The sequence below is a fragment of the Telmatherina bonti genome (assembly GCF_933228915.1).
Source record: "Telmatherina bonti genome assembly, chromosome: 19".
Taxonomy (NCBI): Eukaryota; Metazoa; Chordata; class Actinopteri; order Atheriniformes; family Telmatherinidae; genus Telmatherina; species Telmatherina bonti.
In genome coordinates this window covers 37,012,462-37,033,025 of record NC_136617.1, presented here as the reverse complement: position 1 = coordinate 37,033,025, position 20,564 = coordinate 37,012,462, and the positions used below count along the sequence as shown (strand labels likewise).

General features: G+C 47.1%; 1 protein-coding gene and 1 long non-coding RNA gene across 2 annotated transcripts; one reads left to right on the top strand and one right to left on the bottom strand.

Annotated features, from left to right (window-relative positions):
- Positions 1 to 10,138: 10,138 nt before the first annotated feature.
- Positions 10,139 to 18,214, bottom strand: rab42a (RAB42, member RAS oncogene family a; the record flags this gene model as incomplete). The annotated part of the gene is made up of 2 exons (XM_079259154.1): positions 17,988 to 18,214; positions 10,139 to 10,583 (listed from the first exon to the last, which is right to left on the bottom strand). Exons 1-2 carry the CDS (start codon positions 18,200 to 18,202, stop codon positions 10,139 to 10,141), a joined length of 660 nt encoding a protein of 219 aa, XP_079115280.1. The 5' UTR covers positions 18,203 to 18,214.
- Positions 18,215 to 18,763: 549 nt separating this feature from the next.
- LOC306770326 lies at positions 18,764 to 20,564 on the top strand. The gene is made up of 5 exons (XR_013771733.1): positions 18,764 to 18,834; positions 19,652 to 19,690; positions 19,913 to 19,962; positions 20,132 to 20,289; positions 20,458 to 20,564. It is a non-coding gene; the product is annotated as an uncharacterized lncRNA (long non-coding RNA).

Genomic DNA, 20,564 nt, shown 5'->3' with positions numbered 1-20,564 from the left:
TCTTTCAGGATCCCAGAGACCAGGTGGAGGTCTGTCTTTCAGGACCCTAGAGACCAGGTGGAGGTCCGTCTTTCAGGACCCTAGAGACCAGGTGGAGGTCCGTCTTTCAGGATCCCAGAGACCAGGTGGAGGTCCGTCTTTCAGGACCCTAGAGACCAGGTGGAGGTCCGTCTTTCAGGACCCTAGAGACCAGGTGGAGGTCCGTCTTTCAGGATCCTAGAGACCAGGTGGAGGTCCGTCTTCCAGGATCCTAGAGACCAGGTGGAGGTCCGTCTTTCAGGATCCTAGAGACCAGGTGGAGGTCCCTCTTTCAGGACCCTAGAGACCAGGTGGAGGTCCGTCTTTCAGGACCCTAGAGACCAGGTGGAGGTCCGTCTTTCAGGATCCTAGAGACCAGGTGGAGGTCCGTCTTTCAGGATCCTAGAGACCAGGTGGAGGTCCGTCTTTCAGGACCCTAGAGACCAGGTGGAGGTCCGTCTTTCAGGATCCTAGAGACCAGGTGGAGGTCCGTCTTTCAGGATCCTAGAGACCAGGTGGAGGTCCGTCTTTCAGGATCCTAGAGACCAGGCGGAGGTCCGTCTTTCAGGATCCTAGAGACCAGGCGGAGGTCCGTCTTTCAGGATCCTAGAGACCAGGCGGAGGTCCGTCTTTCAGGATCCTAGAGACCAGGTGGAGGTCCGTCTTTCATAATCCTAGAGACCAGGTGGAGGTCCGTCTTTCAGGATCCTAGAGACCAGGTGGAGGTCCGTCTTTCAGGATCCTAGATACCAGGTGGAGGTCCGTCTTTCAGGATCCCAGAGACCAGGTGGAGGTCCGTCTTTCAGGATCCTAGAGACCAGGTGGAGGTCCGTCTTTCAGGATCCTAGAGACCAGGTGGAGGTCCGTCTTTCAGGACCCTAGAGACCAGGTGGAGGTCCGTCTTTCAGGATCCTAGAGACCAGGTGGAGGTCCGTCTTTCAGGATCCCAGAGACCAGGTGGAGGTCTGTCTTTCAGGATCCCAGAGACCAGGTGGAGGTCCGTCTTTCAGGATCCCAGAGACCAGGTGGAGGTCCGTCTTTCAGGATCCCAGAGACCAGGTGGAGGTCCGTCTTTCAGGATCCTAGAGACCAGGTGGAGGTCCGTCTTTCAGGATCCCAGAGACCAGGTGGAGGTCTGTCTTTCAGGATCCCAGAGACCAGGTGGAGGTCCGTCTTTCAGGATCCCAGAGACCAGGTGGAGGTCCGTCTTTCAGGATCCTAGAGACCAGGTGGAGGTCCGTCTTTCAGGATCCCAGAGACCAGGTGGAGGTCTGTCTTTCAGGATCCCAGAGACCAGGTGGAGGTCCGTCTTTCAGGATCCTAGAGACCAGGTGGAGGTCCGTCTTTCAGGATCCTAGAGACCAGGTGGAGGTCCGTCTTTCAGGATCCTAGAGACCAGGTGGAGGTCCGTCTTTCAGGATCCTAGAGACCAGGTGGAGGTCCGTCTTTCAGGATCCTAGAGACCAGGTGGAGGTCCGTCTTTCAGGGTCCTAGAGACCAGGTGGAGGTCCGTCTTTCAGGACCCTAGAGACCAGGTGGAGGTCCGTCTTTCAGGATCCCAGAGACCAGGTGGAGGTCCGTCTTTCAGGATCCTAGAGACCAGGTGGAGGTCCGTCTTTCAGGATCCCAGAGACCAGGTGGAGGTCCGTCTTTCAGGATCCTAGAGACCAGGTGGAGGTCCGTCTTCCAGGATCCTAGAGACCAGGTGGAGGTCAGTCTTTCAGGACCCTAGAGACCAGGTGGAGGTCCGTCTTTCAGGATCCCAGAGACCAGGTGGAGGTCCGTCTCTCAGGATCCTAGAGACCAGGTGGAGGTCCGTCTTTCAGGATCCCAGAGACCAGGTGGAGGTCCGTCTTTCATGATCCTAGAGACCAGGTGGAGGTCCGTCTTTCAGGATCCTAGAGACCAGGTGGAGGTCCGTCTTTCAGGATCCTAGAGACCAGGTGGAGGTCCGTCTTTCAGGATCCCAGAGACCAGGTGGAGGTCCGTCTTTCAGGATCCCAGAGACCAGGTGGAGGTCCGTCTCTCAGGATCCTAGAGACCAGGTGGAGGTCCATCTTTCAGGATCCTAGAGACCAGGTGGAGGTCCGTCTCTCAGGGTCCTAGAGACCAGGTGGAGGTCCGTCTTTCAGGATCCTAGAGACCAGGTGGAGGTCCGTCTCTCAGGGTCCTAGAGACCAGGTGGAGGTCCGTCTTTCAGGATCCTAAAGACCAGGTGGAGGTCCCTCTTTCAGGATCCTAGAGACCAGGTGGAGGTCCGTCTTTCAGGATCCTAGAGACCAGGTGGAGGTCCGTCTTTCAGGATCCCAGAGACCAGGTGGAGGTCCGTCTTTCAGGATCCTAGAGACCAGGTGGAGGTCCGTCTTTCAGGATCCTAGAGACCAGGTGGAGGTCCGTCTTTCAGGATCCTAGAGACCAGGTGGAGGTCCGTCTGCTGGGGAACAACCAGCAGGAGAACCAGCAGCGTCTCCAGGAACCGTCTGTGAGGCTGATGAGAGGCAGAGGATGGTAATGATGTGTTACTCCCCAGATCATGACTGCATTTATATCTAAACAATAAATAATTTGGCGAATGGGAAACAAATTGTGTGTCTCTATATGATGAAGATCTACAATGAACTTCTCTTTACATTTTTCTAATATAATTATATATTTTGTAACTATTAATTTATTACCATACACAAAACACACGAAACATCCAGTAAATATTACATGACACCAACTACAATGTAAACTAAACACACACACACACACTCGATGGATTTCCAATCAGGGACAGACGAGGTGGAGCCATGCAGAAGAAAGTTACACACTTTGCATTCTAATAATCAAACCAACTAAATTCACTACTATGTTTATTTTCTCAGCAGTTCAGATCTGACGATTCGATGCAGATTTATGGCATCAGTGGTAACCATAGTAACGGACCGCTCTCTAAAAACTGGCGCTATATCGGTATTAATAGTTTACGTTATAAACACCACAATGCTTCATCTGGACGTTCAACAAGGATGAATGAACATACAGAACCTATAACAGTCATCATTTATAACACATATAACCTGTATACGTCCACTACAGCGGATAAAAACTGCTAACAGTGTGCTAAGCTACGGTGCTAACTACCGAGTCTGACAAATGGTCAGATCCATAACTGTCGTCAGGGATAGATTAGCAGGTTGCAGTATACATCACAATCATAACGGAATAATTTAATACTTACATTTATACAAATGAATCCCCGCCTGGACCGGCGTTAAACTCCGCCATTATTTACCTGGTAAACTGATGGAAAGTCCATCCTCTTCCGCTACGTCAGCAAAATGGCGTCGATTTAGTGCGCGAAGTGTCCATCGTTCCACACTACATTTATGGGCGGGTTTAGGGCAGCATCCGGGTACTTTCAGGGCACTGAGTTTTTTGCACAAAAGTCAGTGTAAACGCACTGAAACATAGTGCGCGAAGTAGTGTTAGTGCGCTGATTGAGACACAGCCATTGCCTTGCCGTGTTCCTTCTGGCTTGTACAAGAGACAAACAAACTAATGAAAGAAAAACGTCATATTTGCTCTCCTTACTATTTCTGCCCATATGTCGTGAATAAAAGTGACACAGTAACGAAGAGGAAATTAAATTATTTTGTAATGGAAAAAACAGTACAATTTAGAGGTATGAACAGAATGTCGTTCATCAAACCGATAAGTTAGGCGCGTCTTAACTTTTGACTGATATGTAGTAACACAAATTAATAACCCTAACCCGAGTAGTAGAATGGGGGAGTAGAATGCAATACTGTTTGACATATACACAATGAGCTGATAAGCAATGAACCAATTCAAGGTAAAAGAAAAGTTCTTCTTATTATTATTATCAATGCTCATCTTGACAACTAGATATGAATCAGATAGACAAATTTAGGTAATTGTTATAGAATGGGTCACAAGATGGCGCCAAACCCTGGTGTGGAAAGGAGGGGTGAGAAAAAGAGGATGAAGAAAAAACTCCAAGTAGAACAGAGAATTTAATTAACATCTATTTATTTATTTAAACAATAAATAAAATCACATTAAAGAAAGGATAAACCCTTTTACATATTATGTATAAAATGAAGAAAAACATTTCTTGAATTACGTGGAATGTGGCGCCTGCAGAACAGACGCTGTTCGATCTCATGTTTTCAGACCAAACAGATGCTGATTCTGGTGGAGAAGGCTGATCAGGGATTTAAAACAATAAAACAAGATTAAACGGTGTAGTTACACAGATTAAAATGTGCGTCTTAGATTTCTTCCTTCAGAGTGAGCTCAGATTCGCCTTGCTTCCTACCCCGCTGCCGCCAAACAACACAATGTTTAGGTCTCCTGGTAGGTGTTGTTTTACAATGCAGAGAAACGTGGCCTTAGATGGCATTTTCCTCTACAGAAATAGAAAGTTAATCTTTAGCCCGCAAAGAGCAACGTTTACATGAAATTTTACTTCTACAATACAAACAGAAATGATTAATTTAGTAAAAACGTCTTTGCACAACATTTTTGAGTGTAAAAATCCAACTTCTACTCTCACTAATTAATCGCAAACTACTATATAAGATAGTCTTAGCATAAGCCAACTGAGCCACTGGATTAACATCGACCGCTTGTGCACCATCTTGAGCAGAGTTGCCACCTCCTCAGTAAGAAAAGTCGCTATTGGCTGTCCTAAAAGTCGCTATATGATGTCATCACCTAATTTGCATAGTCCAGCTGCTACACATGGTTGTAACGGACGTTGGAGAGGAATAATGTCATGGGGGAGGCTAAATTGATGATTTAAAACCTTAAATATGTGTAGAACATAAAAAGTTTATTGTCAGTATTTTCTATGATTTTATTTTAGTTTTCATTAAATGTAGTTTAGAAGTTGACAACATGTTACAGTACTTCTAACTTATGTTTATGTTATTCTGTCAGACATTATCATGTGGCGCTGGATGGGATCAGCCAGCAGCAGCTTCCTGGCCCGGTCATGGAGGTGACGGCTTCCCACTCCCACTGCAGCTGAGAGCTCGGACTGCTGCGCCACAAATATACCTGCTTTCATATCAGTCTCAAAGTCTCCCGTAACAGCAGAAAAAGTTGCTGCAGTGGTCGCTAGTCGCTTTTTTGGAAAAAAACAAAAGTTGCTACAAGTGTCCGAAAGTGACAAAGTCGCTAAGATGGCAACGCTGATCTTGAGTTTGTTATATTAAACAAATAATACAGCTGATGGATGCAATTAAAGTATCATAATTTATTCACATGTAGGTTAAGAATAGACAGAATAAATTGTGACGCTAAAAGCGAATCACTAACTGCCTTCTGTTGAATATATAGAACTTTGTTAGTTTATACTTTGTTAGTTTATATTTATTGCATATAAAAAATGTGTACAAAATAAGTCAATATTTTTAAATCAAAACATAAAACTTGTGTTTTATAGCTTGAGTAACCTTCACAAGTTTTAGCTGAGAGACTTCACATTTTAAGCCCAACTTAGTTAGCCTCCCGCCTCCAGCCTTTATGTTAAACTCCACTCGCTGACTCAGATCATGGCATAAATCTTTCATCATACTTTATAGAAAAAGCAAATACACAGATTTTCGAAAAAAGGAATCTTCTCTCGAGGCTAGATTTGGACTGAAAGTAGTTATGGTCGCCATCATCAGGACAGTTGCTGTTAATGTAATAGAACAACTCATAAGATAAAAATGCATTTGAAAATGTAAATGTTTGGCTGTTTCTCACTGGTTATTATTGAGGTGTCTCATAACGCATCTCTTGTTCTGTTAGCTGAATCGTCTGCCATCTGTACTGTATGTGGAGCATGAAGAAATGACAGTCATGCTCACTGGAGAACAGCTTCCAGACATGATTAGCATACAATATTTGACATTTTACCCCTGTATATATGAGAGATGCAAGTGATGAAGGTAGTGAAAGAGTCAGAATATTTTAAGTGAAAGAAGATCTAACAGGGTTTCAGGGTGTGACACTCCAACTACAAAGCCTTTGTCCGTACTGAGGAAATGCTAACATTAATATATATAGAGCGCACAGTCCTCATGTGAATCTGATGTACCAGAATACATTCCTTACAAATGACCGAGCTGAAACAAAATACTGTACACTATATTACTCAGATATTACATACAAGTGATTAATACATAAGTAATCTTTTTCTAAGTGAGTTCGGTCACCGTAACGCAAAGTAAAATGTGCAGAATGCATCATCTCTGGTTCTTTGCTGTGTGTACATGTGCTTTTGTGAAAGGTTGTTGGTGTTATGATCTGATCAACATTCCAGGCTTGTTTTCAGCAGAGTATTTGGCCCTGTAGTCAAAAGCCTTCATGGACATCTCAGAAAGAATTAACGCAAGTTCCTGTGTGCAGATATGCATGAACACAGCTTACTGCTAAGAAAAGACCAACTTAGAACTGACTGAAAACAAAATACTTTCACCCATGAAAAACCCACGTTATATCATCAGTATATCAGCAGTGAGCCAAAAAAAGAGACTTTATATTTAAAACGTTTCCCTTTGAGATTTCTGTAAGTGTTATCTGTCAGGACAGCTCTCTAGAAATGACGAGAAAAACTCTTGAGTTTGAAATCTAGCTGACTCGATGAAGGCTTGTGTCATGTCTGGAGCAAGGATGCTACTAGCCTAGCTAAGCTTGCTAAGTGCGGAAAAGGAAGCAGCTAGCTTGGGTCTTTTTTACATGACAAAAAGGGAAAAACATTTTCATACATTTGGGTATCTGAGGCAACCTCCAAGTCAGCAACTGTAGCCTAGTTCAGTATTTTGGCCTAAAAATGATGTTTTCATTGGGCTAGTTCGCATCAGACTCTGCTACTGATGCCAAACTGGAGAAGTCTAGCACAAGCTAGTACACAAGCTGCTCTTCTGTTAGCTGCAGGGAGAGGTGGCCATCTTCCCATCCATCCACCGGATATCAGACCCAAGTACAGATTTTGTTTTGGAACTCATTATTCTAGCAACAGTTAGCTAAAACAGTTAACTAAAATTTGTTAGCTCAAAACCACATAGGATTGTTTTATCAACCCGGCCCAGTTCAAAGTTTTACTCGCGAGTCGAATTTAGCCAAAACATGGAGCAGAACCACTTGTTCATGTTCACAGCGCAGAGGAGAAAAACATTTTAGCGTTGTTAAAAGTTAGCATGCTAAATGGTGATTTACGTTCTGTAATTTATCTAACATTAGACACCTTAAAGTTTCTAACTTTTCTTTTTAGCTTGTTTCTGTGTTGCTGTAAGAATGACTTTGGAGAAAATTGTAATTTAAAAACACATTCACAGCATAATAAAATTAGGGTTTTTTTGTTGTTGTTCTATGTGCGATATGGACTCAGTTTGCTGTGTCGTACTCTGCGTTCTCAGCTTACGGAGTGTTTGCTCTGATATGAACTTCAGTGGTTATTAAGTGTATTTGTGTCGCAGTTTCCATTTGAAGGCTAGCACAATTCTGTCCTACCCAATTCAAAGGATGGACTATAAACCTGCCGTAAACGTGTTTATTCCTGCTGTAAATATGCTGCTGGTCGTTTTAACATGGGAGTCTATGGGGATTTGCTCTGTTTTGCAGCCCCTAGTGGATGAAGGGGGAACTGCAGTTTTATGTACTACCGTATAGGCTTCACTTTTAACCACAGGAGGCTCCGTCCATCTTTCATGTGCTGTCTATAAGAGGGTCACTCCATGGAGGAGGATGTCACTCCAACGGCTCTAAACATGTGTTGTCCTCAGAATTTGTAATATTAAGAAAATTTTGCCCGAAATGATGAAGCAATCTCGGAACACCAAGCTGGGAACTCATAATTCACAAAGGAACCCAAGATTCTAAATTTAAAGATTGTACCACCAGTAGCTAATTATCTTTATTAAAATTCTTTTTGATTTATTTTGTATCTGTTAAGTTTCAAGTGCAGCGTTGGACTGGCAAGCTGTCCAGGGTGTACCTCGCCTTTCGCCCAAAAACTGCTGGGATAGACTCCAACTTCCCCGCGACCCTTCATCGGATGAAGCGGTTCGGATAATGAATGAATGAATGAATGAAGTTTCAAGTGCAAACAGCAGTGAGTTGTTGTGAGTTCATAAAACTATCCATTAATATTTGGCTTATCAATCATAACCACCTAAATTGGCTGGTGTTCTTGGTGACATTTAGCTTTTTGATTTTTCTTTCATACATTTGTAACGCTCACAAATTGGCTATTTTAGAGGCAACTACTTTTTACCAGTTGGTGCAACTAAAACACCAGCTACCTGCTTACCGTCTCCTACTCTGGGCTGCTTGGATTTCTGAGGCTGCTTAAACGCACCATACAGCCTTGCTTACGGCACGACCCTGAAGCAGTATCATGTTGGAGTTTTACATTCTGGCCTCCTGTTTCCACAGTTTTGGGTGGATAAAACCACAAAAATATGGTAACTGTCCTGAATCTTTTCTTTTTGCACTTCTGAATTCTGTTGAAGCAAAACTTGCTATTTGTCTGAACATTTATGCCGACACACATGCGCCAGTAATCAGCAAGGGTTACCCTGGATGAGACCTGACGACTAGTCCAATTGTGAGAACTGCATTATTGGCGAGCCAGCATGGCGGTTGGAGCACAGCGCTCTTGTTGTTGTGTTTTCTGGTCCTATGAGACTGTGGCGCACATCGGGGTGTGTTGTTGAGTCACTGCCCTCCAGAGGTCTGGCATGTGCACAACATCATTTCTGGTTCTATTTTCATTTTCGTGCATGAAGTTTTTATTCTACTGGGGTGTAAATGCAATTTTTTTCATAATCGCAGGCAAAAGTTTCACGTTTTGCATGGAAAGGGTGTGTAAACAGGGTCTGCATCCAACAGGGCTGTAAAAACACAGCAGATGAAGGCGCTGCCGTACTTTCTCCATGGATTTGACCAAACAACTAAGAAAAGCCTAAAGCTTCCATACATATGTACCTTCTTTTATGGTTTATTTGTGATTGTTTTACATTGAAACTGCTTCTCTTCAGTCTCCAGCTGGTGTGAAACAGCAGAAAAACAAATTAGTCACATATAGACATACATCACATATCAGTGTTCTCAATGAATTCCATGAAAAAGTGTGAATTAATTAAATGGCGACATCCTGGATGAACATTTTCCACAATAACACCCAAAGCTCCTGCTCTGCTATGTGTTTGGAACACATGATCAACACATCCATGTAAACAGAGAATTTTTTGAGTTAGCACTCTTCTTTCTTCTGGCCTGTGTGATGTTTTTGAGGACAAATCTATAGGCATTATTAATGGATGTTTATTGAAACTGCAAATGGCTGCAGGTGAAATTCAACCTAATGACTGAGAGAAGACCCTGTTGCATGCAGCTGGCTGATGTTGACACTACATACAGCTACCTTAATGGGATTGCCTATCTTAATGACAACGATTTATTTTTTTATGTGTACACCTTAACTACAAATAGTCTCTATTTATAGACATTACTCATCTATTCACAAAGTGATCAAATGCCAGTTTGGCCTAAGTGCACACAGCTTACAACAGCAGGAGGAGCTGATTAGTTGAAGATGGTGACACTCATTGCAGTTAATTAGCTTTCATTGACTTTAAGTCTACATCTCTGTTGTCATTATTATTTACAATTTCAGAGTAACAACAGATTGCAGGCAAAGCGTTGCACAAATCTTGACAGGTAGAAACCCACAACAGTACCGGGAAATGGAAGCAACACCGGACCCATAATGACCCATAGCGCTCCTTCTGCCCATTCTTTCACCAGCTTGCCCATGTGCGCCACTATGAAGAAAATGGGAAACGGCTACAGTCTAAACCCCAAAAACTGGATCACACTGGCATGTTTTGGAGGTTCTCCAAGCCAGAACAAGGCCCAGAACATCTCATGCTACGCCATGTGGACAATGAGAATCAGCCTGCTTTGTTGTCAACGTGACCCACACATAGAGCAGAAATTACAAGGTGGGGAAGTGATGCGTGGTGATGTCCCAGGGTGTCGCGCCTGAGTGATGGGATTTGGATGGACGAGCTGAGCTCACAGTGTGATGGGATGGTGTTCAGATACTAATGGTTCTCATTCAGCAGTGGCATCCCTTTTCAGCAGAAGCTTGTTGAGGTATTTCCTCCTCATCCTCTCCTGGGTAAAGGACCTTGGCAGTGAGGCCGCTTTTCACGCCGTCCCAGCCATCACGGGTCACAATCTCCCCCATCTTCATCAGCTCGTAGATGTCTCTGGTCAGCAGCTCAAAGGCCCGGTCCACATTGCTGTTGCACTTGGCCGACGTCTCAACGTAGCGGATGCCCAGCTCGGCAGCGAGTTGCTCCGCCTCGTCCCGGCTCACCTTGCGGTCCTTGTTGAGGTCGCTCTTGTGGCCGATAAGGATGTAGACCATGTGGTGAGGCAGGATGTGCTCACTCACCTCTTTGTGCCATTCCCTTATGTGCTCAAAGGTCTTGCGGTTGGTAAGGTCAAAGACTAGCAGGCCTCCAACGGAGTTACGGTAATATGATGTTGTGATGGACCTGGTGGGAAAACATAACAATGACATGTTAGCAGGTGAAGGCTGAATCATCATGAGATATTGGGTCTGAACCAGACAGCATTACAGACCCACTGTAGAACTGTAGAACCATTTTCCAACTTGCACTGGGACTCACACAGCGACTCATACAGGGACTCGCTCTGGGACTCGTGCTAGGACTTGCTCTGGGACTTGCTCTGGGACTCTAGGACTCTCTCTGTGACTCGAGCTGTGACTCGTGCTGGGACTCACTCTGCGACTCGTGCTGGGATACGTGCTGGGACTCATGTTGGGACTCATGTAGGAATTCGCTCTGGGACCCGTGCTGGGACTTGTGCAGGGACTCATGTAGCATGTAGAGACTCGAGCTGGGGCTCGCGCTGGGACCCGTGCTGGGACTCACGCTGGGACTCATGCTGGGACTCATGCTGGGACTCACGCTGGGACCCACGCTGGGACTCGCGCTTGGACTCATGTAGGGACTCGCGCTGGGACTCATGCTCAGACCCGTGCTTGGACTCACGCTGGGACCCACGCTGGGACTCGCACTTGGACTCATGTAGGGACTCTTGCTGGGACTCATGCTGGGACACATGCTGGGACTCACGCTGGGACTCACACTGGGACTCGCTCTTGAACTCATGTAAGGACTCATTTAGGGACTCGCGCCGGGACTCATGTAGGGACTCGCACTGGGACTCATGCTGGGACCCGTGCTGGGACTCATGCTAGGACTCGCGCTGGGACTCATGTAGGAGCAGGTTCTACAAGCAACACATCCAGTCTGCTAGTCTGATAGTTTCCAGTCCGTTTTTTAAACGTAGAGCAGAAATGAGGCTTGAAAACATCTGCATTCAGCTGCCTCTAAGACTCATCATCATTAGGTTAGGTGTGAAATCTGCATGACTTTAATAAATACCTCCCTAACATCCTCTTATCATCTGTTCAGATGTTTCCTGAAATGTGACTGGTCAGCAGGAGTTTTAGGAGCCTGGCATGGTTCTGGTTCTGCTTCGCTTGGTACTACACACAGCGTTTCTTCCAGATTGGGTCAGTCTATAACTACGTGGACCGGTCTAAGCTATTGGCTATTCTTGCTAGTATCAGTGGGGCCTTTAGCTTGGCGATGCTACAGAAGGAAAAGCAGGAGAACAAGTACTTTCCTGGTTTTCAGGGGTTTTAACTCAGGTCTGCCTACACCCATCTCCAGTGATCTCTCTATGAAGGCCAACAGCCAGGCCCATCTGTGTTGGTTGCATAACCACAACCCTTCCCTCTGTGTGTGGTGAGAGCTCTGCAACAGTTGTATGTTATAGAGAGTGTAGCTTAGCTTGTGTGAATGTGCTCAAGCTGAACAGAGTGTGTTTACACCAGAAGGCTGCCCAGTTGTGCCCACATGTAACTGATATTAAACACTGTGGGTTTTCTGTGCACAGATGCATTTCCTTAATCTAAAACATATAACAGACATCATATGTTACCAAAAGGTCTTAATGGAGCTCACCAGGCTCCCTTATTAATGAATGGCATCATACGGTCATATAATGAAGCTAATGACGAGCATCAGAGCGAGAATAAAGCAGGTTGTTGGTCTGAGTATTTACTGGGATTTTCACCCACAACCATCTCCAGGAGAGAAGGTCTGAAGAAGAGAAAACATCCAGCAGCAGCAGTGGAACGGGAGATTCTCATGGTGATGAGGTGGAACGGGAGATTCTCATGGTGATGTGGTTGAACGGGAGATTCTCATGGTGATGAGGTGGAACGGGAGATTCTCATGGTGATGAGGTGGAACGGGAGATTCTCATGGTGATGTGGTGGAACGGGAGATTCTCTTGGTGATGAGGTGGAACGGGAGATTCTCATGGTGATGTGGTGGAACGGGAGATTCTCATGGTGATGTGGTGGAACGGGAGATTCTCTTGGTGATGAGGTGGAACGGGAGATTCTCATCATGATGAGGTGGAATGGGAGATTCTCATGGTGATGTGGTGGAACGGGAGATTCTCATGGTGATGTGGTGGAACGGGAGATTCTCATGGTGATGAGGTGGAACAGGAGATTCTCATCATGATGAGGTGGAACGGGAGATTCTCATGGTGATGTGGTGGAACGGGAGATTGTCATGGTGATGAGGTGGAACAGGAGATTCTCATCACCATGAGGTGGAACGGGAGATTCTCATGGTGATGAGGTGGAACGGGAGATTCTCATGGTGATGAGGTGGAACGGGAGATTCTCATGGTGATGTGGTGGAACGGGAGACTCTCATGGTGATGTGGTGGAACGTGAGATTCTCATGGTGATGAGGTGGAACGGGAGATTCTCTTGGTGATGAGGTGGAACGGGAGATTCTCATGGTGATGAGGTGGAACAGGAGATTCTCATCATGATGAGGTGGAACGGGAGATTCTCATGGTGATGAGGTGGAACGGGAGATTCTCATGGTGATGAGGTGGAACGGGAGATTCTCATGGTGATGTGATGGAACGGGAGATTCTCATTATGATGAGTTGGAACGGGAGATTCTCATGGTGATGAAGTGGAACGGGAGATTCTCATGGTGATGAGGTGGAACGGGAGATTCTCATTATGATGAGGTGGAACAGGAGATTCTCATCATGATGAGGTGGAACGGGAGATTCTCATGGTGATGAGGTGGAACGGGAGATTCTCATGGTGATGAGGTGGAACGGGAGATTCTCATGGTGATGAGGTGGAACGGGAGATTCTCAATGTGATGTGGTGGAACGTGAGATTCTCATGGTGATGAGGTGGAACGGGAGATTCTCATGGTGATGAGGTGGAACGGGAGATTCTCATGGTGATGTGGTGGAACGTGAGATTCTCATGGTGATGAGGTGGAACGGGAGATTCTCATGGTGATGAGGTGGAACGGGAGATTCTCATGGTGATGAGGTGGAACGGGAGATTCTCATGGTGATGAGGTGAAACGGGAGATTCTCATGGTGATGAGGTGGAACAGGAGATTCTCATGATGATGAGGTGGAACGGGAGATTCTCATGGTGATGAGGTGGAACGGGAGATTCTCATTATGATGAGGTGGAACGGGAGACTCTCATGGTGATGTGGTGGAACGTGAGATTCTCATGGTGATGAGGTGGAACGGGAGATTCTCTTGGTGATGAGGTGGAACGGGAGATTCTCATGGTGATGAGGTGGAACAGGAGATTCTCATCATGATGAGGTGGAACGGGAGATTCTCATGGTGATGAGGTGGAACGGGAGATTCTCATGGTGATGAGGTGGAACGGGAGATTCTCATGGTGATGAGGTGGAACGGGAGATTCTCATTATGATGAGGTGGAACGGGAGATTCTCTTGGTGATGAGGTGGAACGGGAGATTCTCATGGTGATGAGGTGGAACGGGAGATTCTCATGGTGATGAGGTGGAAAGGGAGATTCTCATGGTGATGAGGTGGAACGGGAGATTCTCATGGTGATGAGGTGGAACGGGAGATTCTCATGGTGATGAGGTGGAACGGGAGATTCTCATGGTGATGAGGTGGAAAGGGAGATTCTCATGGTGATGAGGTGGAACGGGAGATTCTCTTGGTGATGAGGTGGAAAGGGAGATTCTCATGGTGATGAGGTGGAACGGGAGATTCTCATGGTGATGAGGTGGAACGGGAGATTCTCATGGTGATGAGGTGGAACGGGAGATTGTCATGGTGATGAGGTGGAACGGGAGATTCTCTTGGTGATGAGGTGGAACGGGAGATTCTCATGGTGATGAGGTGGAACGGGAGATTCTCATGGTGATGTGGTGGAACGGGAGATTCTCATGGCGATGTGGTGGAACGGGAGATTGTCATGGTGATGAGGTGGAACGGGAGATTCTCTTGGTGATGTGGTGGAACGGGAGATTCTCATGGTGATGTGGTGGAACGGGAGATTCTCATGGTGATGAGGTGGAACGGGAAATTCTCATGGTGATGTGGTGGAACGGGAGATTGTCATGGTGATGAGGTGGAACGGGAGATTCTCATGGTGATGAGGTGGAACGGGAGATTCTCATGGTGATGAGGTGGAACTGGAGATTCTCATGGTGATGAGGTGGAACGGGAGATTCTCTTGGTGATGAGGATGAACGGGAGATTCTCATCATGATGAGGTGGAATGGGAGATTCTCATGGTGATGAGGTGGAACGGGAGATTCTCATGGTGATGAGGTGGAACGGGAGATTCTCATGGTGATGAGGTGGAACGGGAGATTCTCATGGTGATGAGGTGGAACGGGAGACTCTCATGGTGATGTGGTGGAACGTGAGATTCTCATGGTGATGAGATGGAACGGGAGATTCTCTTGGTGATGAGGTGGAACGGGAGATTCTCATGGTGATGAGGTGGAACAGGAGATTCTCATCATGATGAGGTGGAACGGGAGATTCTCATGGTGATGAGGTGGAACGGGAGATTCTCATGGTGATGTGATGGAACGGGAGATTCTCATTATGATGAGGTGGAACGGGAGATTCTCATGGTGATGAAGTGGAACGGGAGATTCTCATGGTGATGAGGTGGAACGGGAGATTCTCATCATGATGAGGTGGAACGGGAGATTCTCATGGTGATGAGGTGGAACGGGAGATTCTCATGGTGATGAGGTGGAACGGGAGATTCTCATGGTGATGAGGTGGAACAGGAGATTCTCATCATGATGAGGTGGAACGGGAGATTCTCATGGTGATGAGGTGGAACGGGAGATTCTCATGGTGATGAGGTGGAACGGGAGATTCTCATGGTGATGAGGTGGAACGGGAGACTCTCATGGTGATGTGGTGGAACGTGAGATTCTCATGGTGATGAGGTGGAACGGGAGATTCTCATGGTGATGAGGTGGAACGGGAGATTCTCATGGCTATGAGGTGGAACGGGAGACTCTCATGGTGATGTGGTGGAACGTGAGATTCTCATGGTGATGAGGTGGAACGGGAGATTCTCATGGTGATGAGGTGGAACGGGAGATTCTCATTATGATGAGGTGGAACGGGAGATTCTCTTGGTGATGAGGTGGAACGGGAGATTCTCATGGTGATGAGGTGGAACGGGAGATTCTCATGGTGATGAGGTGGAACGGGAGATTCTCATGGTGATGAGGTGGAACGGGAGATTCTCATGGTGATGAGGTGGAACGGGAGATTCTCATGGTGATGAGGTGGAACGGGAGACTCTCATGGTGATGTGGTGGAACGTGAGATTCTCATGGTGATGAGGTGGAACGGGAGATTCTCATGGTGATGAGGTGGAACGGGAGATTCTCATGGTGATGAGGTGGAACGGGAGACTCTCATGGTGATGTGGTGGAATGGGAGATTCTCATGGTGATGAGGTGGAACGGGAGATTCTCATGGTGATGAGGTGGAACGGGAGATTCTCATTATGATGAGGTGGAACGGGAGATTGTCATGGTGATGAGGTGGAACGGGAGATTCTCATGGTGATGAGGTGGAACGGGATATTCTCATGGTGATGAGGTGGAACGGGAGATTGTCATGGTGATGAGGTGGAACGGGAGATTCTCATGGTGATGAGGTGGAACGGGAGATTCTCATGGTGATGAGGTGGAACGGGAGATTCTCATGGTGATGAGATGGAACGGGAGATTCTCATGGTGATGAGGTGGAACGGGAGATTCTCATTATGATGAGGTGGAACAGGAGATTCTCATCATGATGAGGTGGAACGGGAGATTCTCATGGTGATGAGGTGGAATGGGAGATTCTCATGGTGATGAGGTGGAACGGGAGATTCTCATGGTGATGAGGTGGAATGGGAGATTCTCATGGTGATGAGGTGGAACGGGAGATTCTCATGGTGATGAGGTGGAATGGGAGATTCTCATGGTGATGAGGTGGAACAGGAGATTCTCATCATGATGAGGTGGAACGGGAGATTCTCATGGTGATGAGGTGGAACGGGAGATTCTCATGGTGATGAGGTGGAACGGGAGATTCTCATGGTGATGAGGTGGAACGGGAGATTGTCATGGTGATGAGGTGGAACGGGAGATTCTCATGGTGATGAGGTGGAACGGGAGATTGTCATGGTGATGAGGTGGAACGGGAGATTCTCATGCTGATGAGGTGGAACGGGAGATTGTCATGGTGATGAGGTGGAACGGGAGATTCTCTTGGTGATGAGGTGGAACGGGAGATTCTCTTGGTGATGAGGTGGAACGGGAGATTCTCTTGGTGATGAGGTGGAACGGGAGATTCTCATGGTGATGAGGTGGAACGGGAGATTGTCATGGTGATGAGGTGGAACGGGAGATTCTCATGCTGATGAGGTGGAACGGGAGATTGTCATGGTGATGAGGTGGAACGGGAGATTCTCTTGGTGATGAGGTGGAACGGGAGATTGTCATGGTGATGAGGTGGAACGGGAGATTCTCATGCTGATGAGGTGGAACGGGAGATTGTCATGGTGATGAGGTGGAACGGGAGATTCTCTTGGTGATGAGGTGGAACGGGAGATTCTCATGGTGATGTGGTGGAACGGGAGATTCTCATGCTGATGAGGTGGAACGGGAGATTCTCTTGGTGATGAGGTGGAACGGGAGATTCTCATGCTGATGAGGTGGAACGGGAGATTCTCTTGGTGATGAGGTGGAACGGGAGATTCTCTTGGTGATGAGGTGGAACGGGAGATTCTCATGCTGATGAGGTGGAACGGGAGATTCTCATGAATATGTGCAGAAACTGTTTGATGTTTCATGTCAATATGGAACAAAATCTCTGAGGAATGTTTCCACCTTGTTCAGTCACAGTAAGAAGACAGGGGTCCACCTCCATAGAAGATGGACGGTGAAGAGAGATTTCCATGTCCGTGTGGGGTCTTCATTCAGACTCACAGTTTGAAAAGCTGCAGATAATTTTAAGGAGACTTCCCGGAGCCACTGTGAGCCAAGTGAAAGTACAGCATGAGGAAAACACCCTTCAGACGCTTCAAAGGGTGCGATGATCTAAGCAGAAGCTGCTTCTGAGGAAAATCACGTCTGACAGGAGGGATGCTGAGGTAGAAGCAGCAACAGGGAGGATGAACGGAAAATACACACACCTGAAGAATTCATGACACGAAGAGATTGTCATCCCTGCGTTGCCCTGGAGACAGAGGAGTCAGGATGGAAGGGGATCAAACTGAGGCCTAAATATGAGGAGGCTGCCCATCATCCGTGAGGAGTTGCAGCTCGATGTGTGCTGCATCCTGACCCTTATTTACACACACACACACTGCATCACATCCCGGTGGGACGGGAAATTTCCTACTTTATCACACAAAAAGGTTTTCAAACAGCAGGAAACGCGACGTGGCTGGAAGGCCTAGAGAGACGCAGGAGCTGTGCGCGTCCACGTCGAGCCGAGCCCCGCATCGCTGCCTACCTGAACCGCTCCTGGCCGGCCGTGTCCCACAGCTGCAGCTTTATCTTCACCCCGGGCTCCACGTCGAGCGAGCGGGCGTAAAAATCCACGCCGACCGTGGGGTCCGCCACGTCGCTGTAGATGCCGTCCGTGAAGCGTTTCAGCAGCGACGACTTCCCCACCGTGGAGTCCCCCAGCAGGATGATTCGGAACTGGTATTGCCACAAAATATCCATGGCATGACGAGAGGACGGGATGCGTCGGTGTGTGCGTCGCTGTGCGCGTGTGGAACAAAGCCCTGCGCGCGCGGCGTGTCTGCTGAGAGAGAGACGCCGCGCGCGGCGCTCGCAGGGATCATGTGATGGGTTTACCTCTGCCCAGTCATAACCTGCTGGAAACCACAACCCTGCGCGGGATCGAACCGCTACCGTGTCAGCACTAAGAAGGTCTGAAACCGCGAGAAACCAGCGCCAGGATGGGATCTGGTTACTGGGAACAGACCAGTAAAGATTTGTTGCTGTCCGTGGTTCTGAAAGGGGGAACTTACTTCTCTTCATATATACTTGTTACTTACTCTAACATATAACTCTCTCTTTTTGCGTGTCATAGTTTGCCTGAGAGGGGAGAAAAGAAGCTTAGTGAAGAATGAAACCTTAGCCGTGGGATTACAGTGTTTAAACAGGTAGTAACCCCCCCCAGATAAGTTAGATTACCAGAAGACTGCATTTCCCATGATGCAAACTGACCATGTGATCTACACAAGCCAATCAGCGAACGGCTGCTGATGCTATATAAAGCCAGCGGCCGCCGCGGCCTGCCTCTCTTCACCCCGTTTTCCGCCGTGAGAAGAGCGGAAGAAAGCTGTCCGGTAAGGCTGCACCGAGTTTGGCTTCGCTTCAGGTCTCCTTGGTATTTAACCTGACATTTATCTCCGTAACATAAGATCGCAACAACTGAAAAAGATGGCGGTAATTTCAATATTGAATACATTTATAGTTAGCCACTAGTTAGCAGGCGTGTTCGCTGATCTTACCAAAGACTTAATGTAACACTTTACATATTTATTACATATTTAACTGCAGTTAAGTGTTTATCTCACATGTACATGGCTCAAGCTGTCTTACTGATAATTAAAACTTCCCTTTAAAACTAGGGAAGTTTGCTTTAGCTTAGCGCTGCTAATGGTGAGCTGCTAATGTGTGGAAAACACGTGGCGCTGATACGTCATCAGGCCTCGTCATCATCCTCAGGCCTCGTCATCATCCTCAGGCCTCATTATCATCATCATCCTCAGGCCTCATTATCATTATCATCCTCAGGCCTCATTATCATTATCATCCTCAGGCCTCATTATCATTATCATCCTCAGGCCTCATCGTGGTCTGATACCTCCTCTGCCCCATGACTTGCTAATCCCAACATGGAGACGCCGTTGTCCTGCGCCATGAAAATTTTCCTCAGTTGTGGGATTTTGAAAAAGATGAAGTTCTTAATTTGCCTTACATTTTGCTGAACAAACAATAAAAGCAATTTTATTGTGAAAGGGACTTTTAAAGAACATACCTCTACGTGTAAACCTGACATCCTGTCCATCAGGGCCACTTGCTGCTGTGTGTGTGTGTGTTCTGGATTTGATTCTTTTAAACCATTCAGTTAATTTTGACACGTTATCATCTCCTTGGCAGGACCCACCCTCTGCAACCATGGATACCGGCACAGAGCAGGTGAGGTGTCGTCTGCATCGTTTGCCGCAGGCTCCAATCGAAGCCGTTCATGTTTGCATGTAGCAGCGAACGGTCAAAAGGCAGCCGAGAGGAAGACTTCCACCGACGGTCGCTGTTCAGTTCACATGTAACTGTTTCAGCAACATTCAGGGGAAGGACACGGACATTTCAGCACGAACACTCGGACATCAGAGTAGAAATTAACTTGAATTCTTCTTGCAGATCTGCAGCCACATGGATGCTGACTGTTGCCATAGATACGCCCCACACAGGTAAGCGCTGACCGTAGAACCGGTCTGGTGGATAACCGGCTGTGATGACAAACTTGCCCTCACTGAGATTCATCCTGATTGATGTTTTAAGTCGCTGAGCCTGAATTCTGACCGGTAGAATAAAATAAGGGCTGATTGCTGGTTTCTAACTGGACACGTCTGCTTTCAGGGGGCGGCTGATCCGGAATGGAGCCCCGTAGCGTCCCAGCACATTGCTCATGAAGCTGTGCACGTTGTCCTCCGGCTCATGCCGAGGCCAGACCGGAAGAGGGAACTGGGCGGCCTGAGGCTGCTGTGGCCGCCGCCTCAGGAAACGGCACTGGGAAGGTACGTGTTTAAATGGATCCTGTAATAAATGACATCTGATCGGGGATGATTCTTCATTACGATGCGGACTGTTGGATGAAGCTTGCGGATATGGGACTGAGATCAGACGCTTGTGCACGTGTTCAGGAGACGTTTCTGGTGAAGGCTAAGCCAGCGTTTGTTTTCCAGGTGCGAAGGATGGACGGCGTGCCGCGGCGGCGGTCCAGAGACGAGTTCTGCTGGTGAAAGACTGAACATAAAACCTGTAAAACATGGTGAATAAAAAGTAAACTCCA